General features: G+C 36.0%; 2 protein-coding genes and 1 pseudogene across 2 annotated transcripts; 2 read left to right on the forward strand and 1 right to left on the reverse strand.

Moving 5' to 3' along the window:
* The first annotated feature begins 935 nt into the window (after positions 1-935).
* LOC114747338 (ATP-dependent DNA helicase Q-like 1) lies at positions 936-6,585 on the forward strand. The gene is made up of 10 exons (XM_028935659.1): positions 936-1,064; positions 1,715-2,044; positions 3,011-3,264; positions 4,259-4,422; positions 4,567-4,663; positions 4,764-4,807; positions 4,980-5,094; positions 5,183-5,536; positions 5,995-6,219; positions 6,311-6,585. The coding sequence occupies exons 1-10, from the start codon at positions 941-943 to the stop codon at positions 6,419-6,421; spliced, it is 1,818 nt and encodes a 605-aa protein (XP_028791492.1). The 5' UTR covers positions 936-940; the 3' UTR covers positions 6,422-6,585.
* Positions 6,586-6,933: 348 nt separating this feature from the next.
* Positions 6,934-9,225, reverse strand: LOC114747282 (FT-interacting protein 3-like). Its single transcript, XM_028935587.1, has one exon. The coding sequence runs from the start codon at positions 9,223-9,225 to the stop codon at positions 6,934-6,936; it is 2,292 nt and encodes a 763-aa protein (XP_028791420.1).
* Positions 9,226-9,431: 206 nt separating this feature from the next.
* LOC114747283 (uncharacterized) lies at positions 9,432-14,671 on the forward strand (annotated as a pseudogene).
* Positions 14,672-16,458: the final 1,787 nt, after the last annotated feature.

Consider the following 16,458-nt stretch of genomic DNA (forward strand, 5'->3'; position numbering starts at 1 on the left):
CATTGATTCTCAAATAATGTGTTTAAATTAACTGTCATAAAAAAAATTTAAAAAAAAACACCAAAACGGTGCAGTCACATCCAAGGATCGAATGTTAAGCAGATTCAATTTAGGACTGGTTTTGAAATAGTTTATAAGTAATTTTTTAATCGTGATTTACAAAATACGAGATAAGTATATGAGAGGTGTTTTGTCTCCGTTTATGTAAAATGTGTTTATAAGTAATCTTAATTGTAATAGCAAACATGGCCTTAATGCAACGTCAGAAGCAGCGACATTGGAGCAGTGAAATTAATCGCCACTGTCAATGATGAGCAGAGACACGTGGAGCTCAGTTGTTTCAGGCCCGACATTTTGACAAACAATAACAGATTTGATTTACATAATACTACTTCTGATTTTTAATATAAAACATATTTAATTAATTTATAAAAATTAAAAAAATAGTTAATTTAGTTTTTTATAATAAATATGTATTTTTTTTAAATATTCGTACTAATTATGTGTACTTAGTTAAAACTATTATTTGATACAACTTTTAACATACATAACTATTATAAGGACTGCTTTTAAAAAAATGAATAAATATGAAAAACAAATAGATTAGAGCTTTATATTTATGATTAAGTTAAAATTTAAATTAGTTTTTATATTTATGATCAGAAGTAGTATCGAGTTATCCCGGATTTTTTGTACCAAACAGAAGTTATGCCGGACTCAAGGTTAATATCTAGTTATGGGGCATGTACAAATACGTTTTTCCTCTTTAAAAACAAAAAAGAGGAATGATATTTCGGCCTTTCGGGGGCTCGATCCTTGTAACTCTCTGGGTCTATTTGGGCTTAGCCCACTTATTCTCACCCCAAAAGAAAATTCATATCCTGCGTCTCAGGCAGACTTCAAAGCGGCAAAGCGCGGGAGAGCGGACCGTGGAATCGGAATGGGAAGCGGGAAGAAACACGATCTGGAGCTTGAGAAAGTTCGTTTAGTGAGCTTGGCTCTTGATTTTGGCTTCGACGAAGACTCCGCCAAAAAATGCTTGGATCGCCTTGTCGCCCTATACGGTACTCATGTTTCCACCCACCATTTTAACACCCTCTCTCCTTTTTCTAGTTTTCTGTAAAGTATTGCTTCTCCATGCACTGGCTTCGATTTCTTTACTTGTATCGTAATTCAATTTCTGAGCTCATCTTTTCCCCTTATTAACCAGTGGCATGCTTTTTATTTTTTCCTTAAGGGTGAATTACGGGTTATGCTATAACTATGGGTCTCTCTTTTTCCCCATTCGTTACTTGAACTTTAAGGGTAGTTATTGAAACGGAATGTAAAGGTGTGTACTGTTGAACATCTTTGCATTTGGTATACGTAATTTGTTCATAACCTGCTAAGAATGTGCTGCACCTGGTAGTTGTTCATGGACTCTCTTATGCATGAATTTGTCTTAATCTACTGTTTGTGTCTTTGAAAAGAAAGGAAGGGGGGGTTAGCAGGGGATAAGTCTGAGGACTATACAAAACAAAAGGGGGACGATATTTACGTCAAAAAGCCATATATTCCTATTGATACTAGAAGACATGTCCATGTCTAATAAAATTTCGCTCTTCCATGAGAAATGGTTTTCCTCCCCATTGCAGTTATTATAACCAGCTATAGTACTTCTCTGTCCATTAACAACATTGTCACGCTTATATGCATTTTTGCTTTCAATTTTTAGGTGATGACGGCCGGGATTTTATCACTGTGGAGTACTGCGGTGATGATTTTCTAGCAGCTTTAGCTGATTCAATGCAAGATACTGAGGAATGGGATGATTTACAGGCAATAGAATCAGAAGCTTGTGGAACTCTGACGAACCTGCTTGATAAAAATGTTGTCGGGTGTAAGTATGAAGATAATGGCATTTCAGGAGGTTGCATCAATATTACCGAGGATTCTCCGGAACCTCAGAAGAACCAGAAAGTGGTGGAGTTGGTTTCAAGTGACGAGGAGATGGACTTCAGTATTTCAAGGGAAAAATGTACACCTCCAGGGTCTTATTTGAATGGTAATATATTTGCAGATCATCAGTCTCCAGTATCAGGGGTAAGAAATAATTTGATGAAGTATTCGATGTTATTTATGTTTTATGGTCCTAAAGTCTTGAATCGCTTCTCATTGCTCATTTGATGTTGCTACATTGTGTATTCAATCAAAAGCCTAGTGTGTCAGACAGTTTTTCGTCAATCAATGTTGGCCTGGCCTTGTCATACTCAAACAAGAATTTTCCCTGTTTTCGCAATGAGAACTGGTATTAAGATAATTTGGATTGGTGGGCGGCGTTAACAAAAGAGAAATAACAAGCCATTAAATCATGATCATTGACATATAATACAATAGAAGACAAATACAAAGTAGCTTGTTGGGAAAGTGTGAATGGTGCGTGTAAGAGATTTAAAAATAGAGATAGGATGAAACACCGTTAAATTATTGAAGTACATAGGATAGCTCCATGGATGAGGAAAGACTAAGTGGCAAATGTGAAAAAAAGGCACATAGTCATGTTTCTAAACCTACATCAAAACGTGAGATATGATAGATCTGCACATGTAACACTGAACGAATCAAATTTTTATGTAGATGTTAATATCTGTACACGTGCAAATGACACATGCATACGTAGTTGGAAAACTATGATGGATTTGAAAGCATGCACACGCATATTCTAATACTTTAATGTTAGACTTCTATAAAACCATGCAAGATATTTTTGTTTTCGGAGCTGAAATAAAACCATGCATGATGATTGAAGGAACTTTAATATAATAAAATTCAATACTAGAAACGAATTGGACTGAAAATGTAACTCAATCGATATGGCAGTGATCAAAATTCAAAATTCCCCTGATAAATTGGGAGCCATGAATTGTCTCCAAAACATCTAGATAGGATTTTCGCCTGCTCTTCTTTGTTGGATCACCAACTGAATAACTTGTTATCATCTACTAAAATGGTTATGGTATATTGAAGGACTGCAGAAGTAGCATCACTCAGGGCTCAATTTCTTCAACTGCCAGCAAAATAAGGTTGTCAGAACCTAAGGATGAAAGCCGTACTCTCACTTATGAAGAATTACGGGATCTGGATAACATTGAAATGGCAAATGTTGTTATATTCGGTAATAGGACATTTCGACCATTGCAGCATCAAGCTTGTAAAGTAGCTTTGGCAAAGCAAGATTGTTTTATTCTTATGCCTACGGGGGGTGGTAAATCTCTTTGCTATCAGGTCCTTTCTCCCTCCTAAACGTTCGATATAAATCTTCTTCGTATTTTTTGTGCCGTATGCATCTATCCTCATAAACTGTTGAGACTTAGCTATAGCAAATAGATATGTTATAACTCCTTTTTCAAAGACATAGAAAAGGGTAAACAAAATACATTTTCTTTGTTGAAGTTTGCGAGTCTTGAGCACATATTCTTACAAACTTTTCGCTAAACCTGCCTCTGGTTTGCAACAAGTTAGTATCAAAAATGTCTATTAAATTTTACAAAAGCAAAAAAAAAAAAAAACTATTTTTTCCGTTTATAAATTACTGCTTCAATTTCGAGCATCGTTTATTTTTACTCCCACTATCAGAAAAGATTCAGAAGTGGCCATTACTGAACTCCCAAGTAGGTGGAGCTGATTTTTCCACTTTACAGGCAACGACTCTCTTGCAACAAATACTTGCATATGCTCATATCTTCCCATAGAATAATATACCTTTTTCATCTGCAGAAATATTTTGGTGACATGGAACCATTTGACTTATTGTGTATCGTTTTGTACATTACGTTCTTCGTTGTACTACTTTGTACTCCCTCTGCCCCTAATTGCAAGTCCTAGTTTTTCTAAGCACATATGCCAAGAAAACACTGAAATCTAGTTAATGTGTGAAAATTTGTTTCTTATTTCTGGTTCTACCCTCAATCAAGTGCCACTATTGGAAAGTGTATTTCTATTAGGCAAGACATGTAACTGTGATCCTTTATCAGGGGTATTTTGGAAAAATGTTTAAATTCCACCTAGAACTTTGTAATTAGACTTATAATTAGGGACACGGCAAATCTAAAGACAGGGAGTAATAATTACGGAGAGAAGGAGTATTTCTTCAAAGTCTAATGTTTCCCTTTTGTAGTCAGAATATGATCGTCTCTTTTGGAGTTGCTCTATGCATCCAGACTTTGTTGGATAAAGGAAACTTACGTTCTATTAAACGTGCTTTATTTTGTACTTACAGCTTCCAGCCACTCTTCAATCAGGTGTTACAGTAGTTGTATCTCCCTTACTTTCACTCATTCAGGACCAGATAATCACATTGAACCTCAAGTTTGGAATACCAGCTACTTTTTTGAATTCTCAGCAAACTACTTCTCAAGCAGCAGCTGTCCTTCAGGAGCTAAGGCAAGATTTAGTTCCATGTTTATACTTATTATGATCTGTTCTATAATATCCCCTAGAATTCCCTGGAAGAAAAATCACCTCTCAGGTTGTTGATTAATATCTTGTTTAATAAATATTTTCTTACATCAATTTTCTTGTATCTAGAAAAGTCAAACCATCATGCAAACTCTTGTATGTGACGCCTGAGAGAATTGCGGGCAATCAATCATTTCTTGAGGTTCTAACATGCATGCATAACAAGGTACGCTTCTCTGAATTCTGAATGCTTATTTAGAAACCTTTTCGTAGGAGCTTTGGAGTATGGATATTTAATATATAAGTTTGGTTGGTTCTCTCCTCAGGGACAGCTAGCAGGTTTTGTTGTTGATGAGGCGCACTGTGTTAGGTATATCCTGTGCTTTGTGGACAATATGTAACTTTTAGTCTTCAAATATTTGGAACTTCTTGGAAAACTGACTTCACTATTGTTCAAGCTATACAATTCTTTTTGTATTGTGTAACTACTTGTACGAGACATTCAGTATTTATCACTTCCAAATTTATAATTATGCTCACAGCCAATGGGGACATGATTTCCGGCCTGATTATCGGGGACTAGGATGCCTTAAGCTGAACTTTCCGGATGTGCCTGTCATGGCGTTGACTGCCACTGCAACCCACTCTGTCCGCGAGGTAATGGAATGCCATATAGCTACGATGAACTTTTCTTTTCTTTTGCTTCTAAGTTATCTTATGTCTTCGCAATTTAAATTTGTTTCAGGACATCTTAAGCGCTTTAAGAATCCCCCACGCAATTCTTCTTGAAAGAAGCTTTGATAGGCCAAACTTGAAGTATGAAGTAATTGTTAAGACAAAGGAGCCGCTAAAGCAGCTTGGGAAGCTAGTAACGGATCGCTTCAAGAATCAATGTGGAATTGTTTACTGCCTTTCAAAAAGCGAATGTGTTGAGGTCTCAAAATATTTGAACCAGAAATGTAATATTAAGACGGAGTATTACCATGCTGGCTTGTCTGCCCGCCAAAGAGTTTCTGTTCAAAAGAAATGGCACGAGGGAGAGGTCCATATTGTTTGTGCAACTATTGCTTTTGGAATGGGGATAGACAAGCCTGATGTTGTAAGTCGAGTTAACTTCTTAGTGTTCAATTTTAATTTTATTTGTATTATTATGATAATGATGCTATCTTCTCAATTTGTGAAATTCTGTCTTCAAAAGAAATTTGATAACCCAGAATTTCTGTTTCTAATATATTTGCAGAACCTTTATCTCCAACTCTTTTTTATAACTTTAAGCGGGACTCTTTTTCTTTGCAAGCTGGCTATTGCAGTCCTGATAGACAACCATATTTTAAAAGGACATTTATGACAACTAAAACTCCTAATAATCTTATCCGTCGGGCTGAAGCACATTGTTGAATGCACCAGCCTAAAATATAAAACGAAGCATTTTAGACTGGATCTTCCTCATAAACTAGTCAACTGATTCTAACTGCGGTGAAATTAAACGCTTGTTTAAGTAGGTCCGAGTCATGAGGGTCTCTCAGTACTTGATTATTCTTTTGTGATATCTTTCAGCGCTTCGTCATCCACAATACGTTGTCTAAATCAATTGAAAGCTATTATCAAGAATCAGGAAGGGCTGGAAGAGACAATCTACCTGCAGTTTGCATTGCTCTCTACCAGAAGAAGGATTTTAGTAGAGTCGTATGCTTGATAAGAAATGGCCAAGGTTATAAAAGGGAAAACCTTAAGTCGGCAATCGCTCAAGCCAAAAAGATGCAACAATATTGTGAACTAAAGGTGAGCAAGCTCCTTTTCGTTTCAGTATCTGATTTATTCTCTCTGTCATATCCTGCGCAGACAGTTTATTTATAAGAATTTATATATATAGGATGAATGCCGGAGGCAAGCTTTACTCAAACACTTTGGAGAATCTCTTGACAGAAAAGCCTGCAAATACGGATCTAACCCCTGTGATAACTGCCTCAAGAATGGTCTGTGAGCCGCTGTATATTGCAAGCCTGATCTTCGAAACCATCTCCATGGAGCAACGCCTTTTCTGTTATTTATTTTTCCTTTCAGCTTTGTAGTTCACCTCTTCCACCATATCCTGTAAACACCCTTTCAAAGCGCAGTTAAAAAAAGATAGCTTTTCATTTTTCTTTACCGAAGTTTTTTTTTTTGGGTCTGAAATGTAGTCTTTTATTGGTCACCCAAAAACTGTCGGTCGTTAAAAAAGGACCCCAGGCGGTGTGATGAGGACCCTAGTTTTCAGAGAAAGTAAGCTTTGGACACAATTCATTCATTCTGCAGGATCTTAACTGATTGTGACCAAAAAAAAAAAAAAGCATGACCCGCATTTAAATTATCCGCAAGTGTCTGGTCAGTTCAACGGGGGCATAACAATAGCTTAATCTTATAAGATCCAGATATCAATAAACTAGAACTAGAATATTATGTCTCGGATTGTTCCTACTAAAGAAATGTCTCAACTAAAAATAAAAGCTTCTCCTGTCACAGTATTAGAGTTCGTTTGGAGGGCATTCTCATGAGGAAGTTTTGCGGAATGGAAGGTAAAACACTTCGGAATCTAGGATGCCTGAGATAAAATGTTATCCAAAGAAAGATGATAAATCGAGCGGGAAAAATAATTGTTACAATATAAGAAACGCAACAAAACATTAAAAACAAAGTTGTAGCTCTGGGGTCCCTCCAGCTTCTCAGAGACTGAAGTCTTTCTCCCATAGTTGCCACCTCATTTGCCATTCTTTGTGCAGTCCCTCCAACGGCTCGCAATCGATCATATCTTCTTCTCAAACGCTCTCCTTCGAATTGACTCGGAAACATGTCAAATTCTTCTTCTAAATCATCAGGACTTGCTGCATCAAGACAGGACAATTCTGCATCTATGTAAGGAGGATGCTTGGGCCTCTTGAAGTAACACTTCAGCCCAAGGGAAAAAGGGTAGAAAATCCCCAAGGGTAACAGTGGTTTCGGAAAGAGAAGCACAAGAATGCAGAGCAAGTAAAATAGAAAGGTCGTAAGAGGATTCTTCCAGTATCTAACATCCTCCAACCACTTCCACAAGGAAACAAAGCCACCCATAAGATTCTTGATCCTCCTCAGAGTAGCTTGACCTTTTCTCATGCTCCACATGGCTGATCTCACATCCAGCATATCAAACACCACCTCTCTATGCAACGGCGGTTCTGCACTGCTCAATCTTAGCGATGTAACATGAGCAGCTTGGTTTCTTAAATTATCAATCTGAGTTGGAGACAATGGGAAAATGTAATGGTGTCTGGGAAACAGAGGCAGTATGTAGAATTGATGCACATTAAGGAAAGACCAAAACGGCCAAGAGAACCTGAGGGCCAAATGGATTTCTCCCATGTTCTTCACTCCCGATGGTTGCAGACATATGAGAGGATAAGAGTGGGTGTATATTTTGCTACGCTCAAGCATGGACAGTCGAATTCGTATCTTACCCATCAAGGTATCCATTGCTCCTCTAGCCCTGTTCTCTGCATCTAGTTGATTGTTGTGGAATACTGCAATAGTAATAACTGTGTATGGATCATAAACCTCCCACATGTACTGTTCGTTCCACACAGGAGAAAGACTGTCAACTATTGTCCTTGTGCGAACCCACTTGGGACCATACTTAGCCACACAATATGCATGGGTTCGAGCCCCCATGTTCATTGGCTCCAACCCAGATGCCTTTAACAACCCCAACTCTAAAACCCCAATGCTAGGTCTCCAAAGCTTCTTTGCCGATGCTCTGAAATCGCTGCAATACTCAGTATGCTCGTCCAGCACGTGATATGCACCGTCCAATGAGATCCTTGCGTTGAACTTACTAGCAAACACTACCTCTTGGGAAGGATCAATCACACTAGGCCCTGGCTTGTCAAGGTTGTACCATCTACTTGCCACCCCTCCACCATCTAATCTCTTATCCACGTTTTTCAGAGGAATCACACACTTTCCTAAACTTACATGGTCAGCTAAAGTCCCTTGCTCTACGCTGATTACTAAGGACTCCTTGAACGGCTCTTGTGCTACAAACATCAAGTCCTCATTCCATAATGGGTTTGGGTTCTTCTTCTTAGAAAAGCTTGTTCTTAAACGCAAGCGCCCCAGATCAACTTGGACGAATAAATCTGAGCTCTCAGGATGAAATCTAAGGAGCAAATCTTGAGCTTGAATCACATTGACTCTGAGATACCATAATGTAGGTAAAATATATACCTTGGAATAAGTATAAGCAACAGTATCAATGCTAATCGAAGTACTATTTGAGAGCCAAGCTTGAGGAAAAAACTCATCTGCTTGAGTGCCCATCCACACAGCCAACATGACATCACCTGATACAAGTAGTGTCCCGTTCTGATCCTCGAGCTTATACCACTGCGGTGCCAATGGACTCTCCGGCGGTACTCGTTTCGGGGCATCAGGCACGAGAAACCGAACCCGACCCACGATTGCATGGGGCGTGACCATTCTGTCTCTTACGACAACCTCGAGATTCAAGTCCTGAATTCTGTCTTTCTCGAAGGCGAAGACTTGGTTCCATACAGGGAATGACGTCCTCTGAAAGAAGCGATCGATGGTTCCTTTGTAGTTTCCAAGTCTGACTTCGACGTAAGGAGCGCATGGAGGCAAGTCTCTGGCCCTGACAACTCTGACGTACAAGAACTGCATTTGTTCGACCAGATCATATCTCCTTGTGAGTATGTCTCTCTCAGTGGGTAGTCCAACACTGATGTTGGGAGAAGTCTCCCTTGGACCAAAGTTTGCCATTTCTAAATCTGCAAAAGGACGTGGTTTGATCAAGAGCACGAAGAGTTTAGTAAGCTAAAACATGATTCTTTGATTTAAGTTTTACTATTCCTGCATATATTGAGATGATGCGTGAAATTGGAAACGCAAATCAGCTATCTCAAGTCTCCAAAATTCTGAAAATAGGAAAGGAACGAAAATTCACCCAATCCCCAGTAATTAGGCACATGACGGGGAAATCTGGCTGCAGATTGCCAGTACAAGTATGAAGTAATGCTTTTTGTATTGATTAGAATCTTACAATGCAATCGTATATCTTAAAAATATTAAGATAGAACAATATAATATTATTATTATGCGTGATGATTTATATTTATTTTTTAAATTTATTATGTACAAATACCTTTTGCAATTGCAAACAATCCAATACCGAAGGAAGAATCCAAATTTCATCTGTGTTGAAACGCGATTATTTTTTCCAACAGTCTTTTTTTTTTTTTGGTGTAAGAAGTCAATTTTATTAATCACCCAAAAAAAAAATTACAATCACTAGTAGCCAAAAGCAAAAAAAAAAAAAAACACTAAAAAAAATCTAAAAGTACAACCTATCACACCATCTGAACCCGAAAAACAAACTTACATATGTTAACCCAAAAAAAAAACTCACACAACTACAAAAAACAGAACAAAACCAGAAAAACCAGAAGCAAATAACAAAGCAGACACCTTCAAATAAGTAGCTCCGTTAACCAACACCACACCTGTCAAAAATTCCACCTGGGACAGAAGTATTCAGTGCTGAGTTCCCTACCCTCCTGTAGAATTCATCCGAGCCTTAACTGAGAAATTAATAGGTTAACGAGATTTTTAATAAGAAAAGAGATTCATTTAGCTTGATCGGAACCAATTAAAAATATAATGAAAAAAAATTTTGCAGGCCTGCAGGGCCAATGGCAATAAGCAAAATAGTTATAAAAAGCAGCATATATGCAAGTGTAATGAAAAGAGGAACAAATTATCTATCTTTTTGCCATCAACGAAATATCTAATAAACTTTATATAAACATAAAAATGCTAATTAATTGAAATTAATCCTAACAAGTTTCTCCCAAAATAGAAAGTCCATAACTTGGCGGAGGGGTTTCATTAAAGCACAGATTACGACAACTTATCATTGCAACAATGGCCTAACAAATAAGATAATCGAATTACAATCATTACGTGATGATAGCATATTCCAGATTGCGGCCTTAATTAATACTCCTCCGGTCCTTAATATAAGAACCAATTTTTGAGTTGGTTTTGATCCTAAATATAAGACTCATTTCTTATATTTATCAATTTCTCTAAATTACTTCTATGATATTCTCTCAACCATAATCAAGTAGAAGAAGGAGAGTATTAAGAAAGATGATTATGGTGTTTTAGGAAAAATGTCATTTTTTTATAATTAACTAACTTACGTAACTTCTTAATCTAATCAAATTAGTCAATGGGTCTTATATTAAGAACCAGAAAAGTACTATAATATAGCATTTGATGTGATTGTGGTCTAATAATAAAAGGATACAATTCAATTACAAGTCTGACTTTTTAAAATAAATCTAAACAGACAATAGTGTATCAGTGGGCAATCTAGGCAACAATCATTTAAATCTAATTTAAGATTGGTGAATAATAAACGCGTGATTATAAAAGGAATATGCCGACATAAATCAATGCGCATCACGTTATAAGGGGGAGCTGGCGGGGCAGGTAGGGCTTTGGGGAAAAAAGACATAAGTTGGGCTCAATTGAACCAGCCCACAATCTGTGAATTTAATGTCAGTCCGAGACCTAATTTTGAACGTGAATTTATCTTTTTAAAACCTCAAACACGGAAATATGCAAGGTAATAAAAATCAGATCGGTCATTAAACTGATCCAAGTCGAAGTAGTGAGTCAAGAATAAGTAGATTAGACCGGCGTCAACCCTAGAGTCAAATCAATAAGAAATAAAAATAAATAAAAATAATAATTTAAACTTGTATATCACAATGTCCAATAATTAAATATTAGAATAGTAAATTGGATTACTGATAAAATAATCATATACTAGCAATTTTTTTCCAACCTTCTATGCAAATCTTCCGACAAATTGAAATCATAATATCATACTACTTTCGATATTTAATATAAGACTTTATTTGACTTTTATTTTAATTTTAAATATAAAACCTCAGCCCACTTTGTCTTTCATATTTATTTATTTTTTTTCAAAATAGTCTCTCTAATAATGGTAATTCCAGCCAATAAAATTGATTAGTAAGAATATTTAAAAAAAACAACACTTATTTATTATAAATAACTAACTTAACTTTTTTTTAATCTACTCAAATTAGTCAACTAACTTTTATATTTAGAATTGAAAATAGTACTATCAAAATTACTAAATGTTCATTCTAGCAAAATATTAAAATAGAACGTGATAACAAAATACTTCTTCCTACAATCCTTCAATCACTAAGTAATAATTATTAACCGCTTAAAAAAAATTTCATCAAAATAATTTAAAAACAAAAAAAGGAAAATACAATTGAGTGAATTCATCAAACTGGTCTGATTAATTGAGTCGCTCTCAGGTTGGTACCGATCATCTCAAGTCAATTTTTTCTGATTCATTTGGGTGGACTGGCCAGGTTACCAATTTCCAGTCTAATCCGATTTTCAACATGGTGGAAATGTATTTTAAATTTGAACCAAATGCGCAGAAAGGGACTACGTCAAAGGGAAAAGGCCGGATTTTTAAAAATTAAACTGACAACGCTTTTGACCCTTGAAAACTTACGAGATTACCATGAACCATGGGAAGCTGGGTTCTTCGATCTCTGGGAACCTTCAGTTTTTGTGTTTTTTTAATCTAAATTCCAGTTTTTGTTTTGTCCATTCGTTGTTAAATACCGCTTCTCCAATGAAATCATTGATCAGCCCCCAATCGGTAACATTACGCATCCACGTGTTAAACAACTTTCTCGGTCACAGAAGAGAAGTTTGATTCCTCAAAAGAGAGTGGACAGCTCACAGTTCTGTCTCTTCTTCTCTGTCCCACTCTCTAATTTATTATTGCTTCACTCTCAGCCTCTTGAGCTAAACCAAACACTTCTCTTATTACTCTATCTATACTTCTTTCACTCTGCTTACTCGCTTCATCTCTTATTCTCGTTGACTTTCCCTTTATACTTCTCTCTCTCTCTCTTTTTTGTGCCCCACATAACCTCGATCTCCTCATAGACTTTTCCAAAGGTTCTCCATTGCAGACCAAGTGGTGTTGCTTTCTCCCTTCTCTTGTTTTCCTTTTCCTTGTCTTGTTCTAGGCTTCCTCGCTTTGTCTTGTATCTCTCATTCATTTCTCGGTTTGAATATATCCATTAAGGAAGAGAGGTGAATTAGGGAATAAAGAGAAGAGTCGTAGAAAGTTTCAGTTGAGATTGACAGATGAAATGGTAGCATAGATACTGGATGTCTGGTGGGATTGACGAAAATACTGCGACAAGTCAGAATTTTTATCCAATCTTAAGGCCACCTATTTTGAAAAGAAGCTGGATTTTGGAAATGTATAGCGTTTGCAGTTTCTGGTTGCTAGAATTGAGAGAAAACTTGTGTTCTTGTGAGAAGGGGGTTCTCCGAATGAAACATTTTTGATAAGATTGGGATCGAATTTTACTTTTATTGTGCGTGTTAAAGTTGGATGCTGGTTTTCTCATTACCCATTGCACTTTTTGGCCTTAGTCAATGCTCGATTTACATGATTCATTTTTCTCTTGTACTTGGGGATGCTCTCTCCAGACTTGCCACACTCACGTAGATTTGGGTCCTTGAGATAACTTAGGGATTTCAGCAGGCCATACTCTATATGCTTTTGTTTTGTTGAGCAAAATAGAGACTGATAAGAGACATTCCAAGGGAGGCTTCCTCAGTTTGTTTGACTGGAACAGAAAATCTCGAAAGAAGCTATTTAGTGACAGTCCAAAAATACCTGGTAATTATCTTCTACCCCTACTTTTAGTTCATTGTTTTATTCAGTGTATATATCAGACCGTAACCTTGCCTATTATGCTTATCTGTTGAATCCTTTTCAACGTTTAAATCATTCTCTACTGCAATTGTGGGTTTACCTATTTTAAGTATGTTTGCTACATTAACCGTAGAAGAATCAATGCAAGGAAAGGAAAATGCAGAGAGCACGGCAAAGCCAGTTTGTTGTGGCCTTACTTTTTATCTGTGAGATTTATTCTCGTTGTTAATTATTACAACTATTTCAAATGCATGGGGATGGGGAAGTTGCAAGTCCAAGTTACATAACAAATTGTGATTTTAGTGGTGTGCTATCAATTAATAGTGATGAAGGATGTGGTGCTAAAGCCCCTGGACTAATGGCAAGACTGATGGGTCTGGATTTGTTGCCTGCTTCGACAATCCCTAAACTCTCATCCGCTGCATTATATGGCTCTGACTCTCTTGGATCTTGTCATGAGGATGTTCTTGGCTCAATGAATGGCTATCAACATGTAGACTACATAAATATGCTGCGTAAGCCAGAGAAGTCCTTAATGAATGCCATGGAATCGAGGACACAAAAAGTAGCAAATCGAGCAATCAAGAAATTTCAAACTGAGATGTTGCCTCCAAACTCAGCTAAACCGATTCTCGTTACTCACAATAAGCTCTTGTCCCCTATCAAGAGTCCAGGATTCATCCCCCCAAAGAATACAGCCCATATAATGGAAGCAGCTGCTAAGATAATTGAAGCAAGCCCTTAGCCATATATGAAGAACAATATGTCATCGGCTGGGCCTTCATCTCTTCCCTTGAGAATTCTTAATTTGAAAGAGAAAATGGAGGTTGCACAAAGCGCATCCATGCCTGAAAAGCCTGTGGATTCGAGCATTGCCAACCCTGTCAAAGGCAAGCGTAGTGGCAGGAGCAATAATTCATATAAGTGCACTCCAGCATTCAAGGATTTGAGAAATTCTGAAAAAAAAAAAAATAGCTCTCGCCATTTGGGAAGTAAATCATTATCACTTGTAATTGAATCTAAGGCCAATGTTCAGAAAAGAGATACATTGACTTCAAATGGCAATGGAGGATATGTGAAGCATAAAGAACAGAATGAGATGAAATCAAACCAATTTTTCAGGAGACAAAAACTAAAAGCGCAGCAGTTTATGCAGCTGAAAAATGGTACTGGCCGTAATAGAGCTGTGCTTGGGCAGAATAATCAAAAGCAGAATAATATGACCAACAAAGGTGCATCAGCTTCAAGAATTGAATCTAATAACAAGCTAGCTACATGACTTCAGTCATCGAGAAGTAACACTGGAAGAAGGAAGACAACTAATGAGGGTGTTGTAAATGCAAATAATGTATCCAAAAGGTCAAGCAGAAGAGGAACTAATACTCAAAAAGAGTTTTCACAGTCCAATGCTAAGAATGTTGTAGCCCTAAAGAAATTTTGTATGATGCATGTGGGCGAACACATCCCCAAGTGAACACACCAACCCTTACACACCTTTTCATTGCATGGTAGTATGTTGTGGTTACTTTAGGTGTAGTTGTAAGAAGCATGTTGTTGCTTACAGTTTGAAGAACTGAATATTAACAAGCTAATGATTTTTGTCGCGTTCAGGTGGAAATCTGACTCGACAACCCTCTCTGCCGCATAAGGCATATATCGTTTGCATTGAATATCTTGTATAGAAATCTTTTGGAGCAAGGAAATATTGGCTTAAAAAATCACTGAAAGAATTGTCGTCCAAAACCAGTTGCTGCAAACGTCTCAATGGCAAAATAAATTGATGATATAAATGAGATTTGTTGTGAGGGGTGGTTGTTAAGGGTCAGTTCTTATAAATGGCTTTTTAATTATAATTTACGAAATACAAAGTAAGTATATGAGAGTAGTCTTATCTTGATTTATATGAAACGTGTCTATAAATAATTTTTAAAGCTATGCTAGACAAGCCTTAAATCATGTAGTCCATTTTTCAGATTTTGTAGTGCACGGTTGGGTGTGTTTAATATCTCACTAAAATAAGACGTAGGTAGGTTATTTTATTTTTTGTTGGCCAAAAAGATAGGTTTTTTTTTCCTAAAGTTATTCATATGATTGGTGATAGGAACAATATAATACTCCTCCGGTCCTAATTATAAGACCCAATTGACTTATTTGAGGAGATTAAGGAAGTAAGTTAAGTTAGTTATTTATAATAAATAAGGTTGTTATTCCTAAATATCCTTGCTAATTAAGTATATTGGCTAAAACTATCATTACTAGAAGGATTATCTTGGAAAAAAATGCATAAATATAAGAGAGAAAATGGATTGGGTCTTATAATTAGGACCAAATAAAAAGTCAAATTGGGTCTTATAATAAGGACTGGAGGAGTACCATTGTTGAGAGGAAGATAGAAAAATAAAGAATAAAAATTTTCAAAACAAATTTATACCTTAATTCAAAATTAAGACCCGGGGGGAGGTTGGGTCAAGCCCAGCCCACATGAGTTGGGACAAGATTGGGAACTGGATGACATGTTGAAATGATGTTTTGGCCGGAAAATATGTTGAAATGAAATGCTACTTGTGTCTGTTAAGGAATTCAGCGCTCTTTTCCATAATAATAAATAATTTTTCCTCTTATGCTATTTATAAATTTTAAATTTGAGAAGAGACATGGTTGATTTTACAAATTTTAATTTTTTTAATATTTAATATATTTTTTAATATTATCCTTACTTATTTCTCTTATCATATTTTCTCACACATTTGTTTCATCAATTTTTTTATTTATTAAGAGCATATTTAAAAACAAAATATATTTTTAACATATTTATTATTTTTAATTAATTTTAACTAATTATTTATTATTCTTTAATTAATTATTTAAAATTTATAATAAGGGAAGTAATAAATAGGAAAAATCATAAAAAAAAGACTACTGAAATAGAAAAATTATAAACAGAGACCTATTACAATATTAGTATTTGTTTTGATAACAATAATATGGGTTTTGATAATAATTTTATAAACTGATCTTTGTATATAATTTTTTTAAATTTTAATGGTTTTTTTTTTTACGATTTTCCCTAACAAATAAGCTGAAAATAGAAGTAACAAACATTCTTGATAAATTAAAAAAAAAATCCATGTTATAGGGCACGGGGAAGTAGGACGTAAAACGGAAATTGGCAAGGATAATACTCCTCTGATATTTAATAT

This window comes from Neltuma alba, unplaced genomic scaffold (genome assembly GCF_004799145.2).
Source record: "Neltuma alba isolate B1F8T4 unplaced genomic scaffold, ASM479914v2 tig00005275_pilon, whole genome shotgun sequence".
In the NCBI taxonomy this organism is placed as follows: domain Eukaryota; kingdom Viridiplantae; phylum Streptophyta; class Magnoliopsida; order Fabales; family Fabaceae; genus Neltuma; species Neltuma alba.

Coding starts and splice junctions, on each gene's coding strand:
- LOC114747338 (XM_028935659.1), top strand. CDS start 941: ATGGGAAGCGGGAAGAAACACGATCTGGAGCTTGAGAAAGTTCGTTTA. Junction 1,065..1,714: donor TCGCCTTGTCGCCCTATACG/GTACTCATGTTT, acceptor TTCAATTTTTAG/GTGATGACGGCCGGGATTTT. Junction 5,537..5,994: donor GGATAGACAAGCCTGATGTT/GTAAGTCGAGTT, acceptor GATATCTTTCAG/CGCTTCGTCATCCACAATAC.
- LOC114747282 (XM_028935587.1), bottom strand. CDS start 9,225: ATGGCAAACTTTGGTCCAAGGGAGACTTCTCCCAACATCAGTGTTGGA.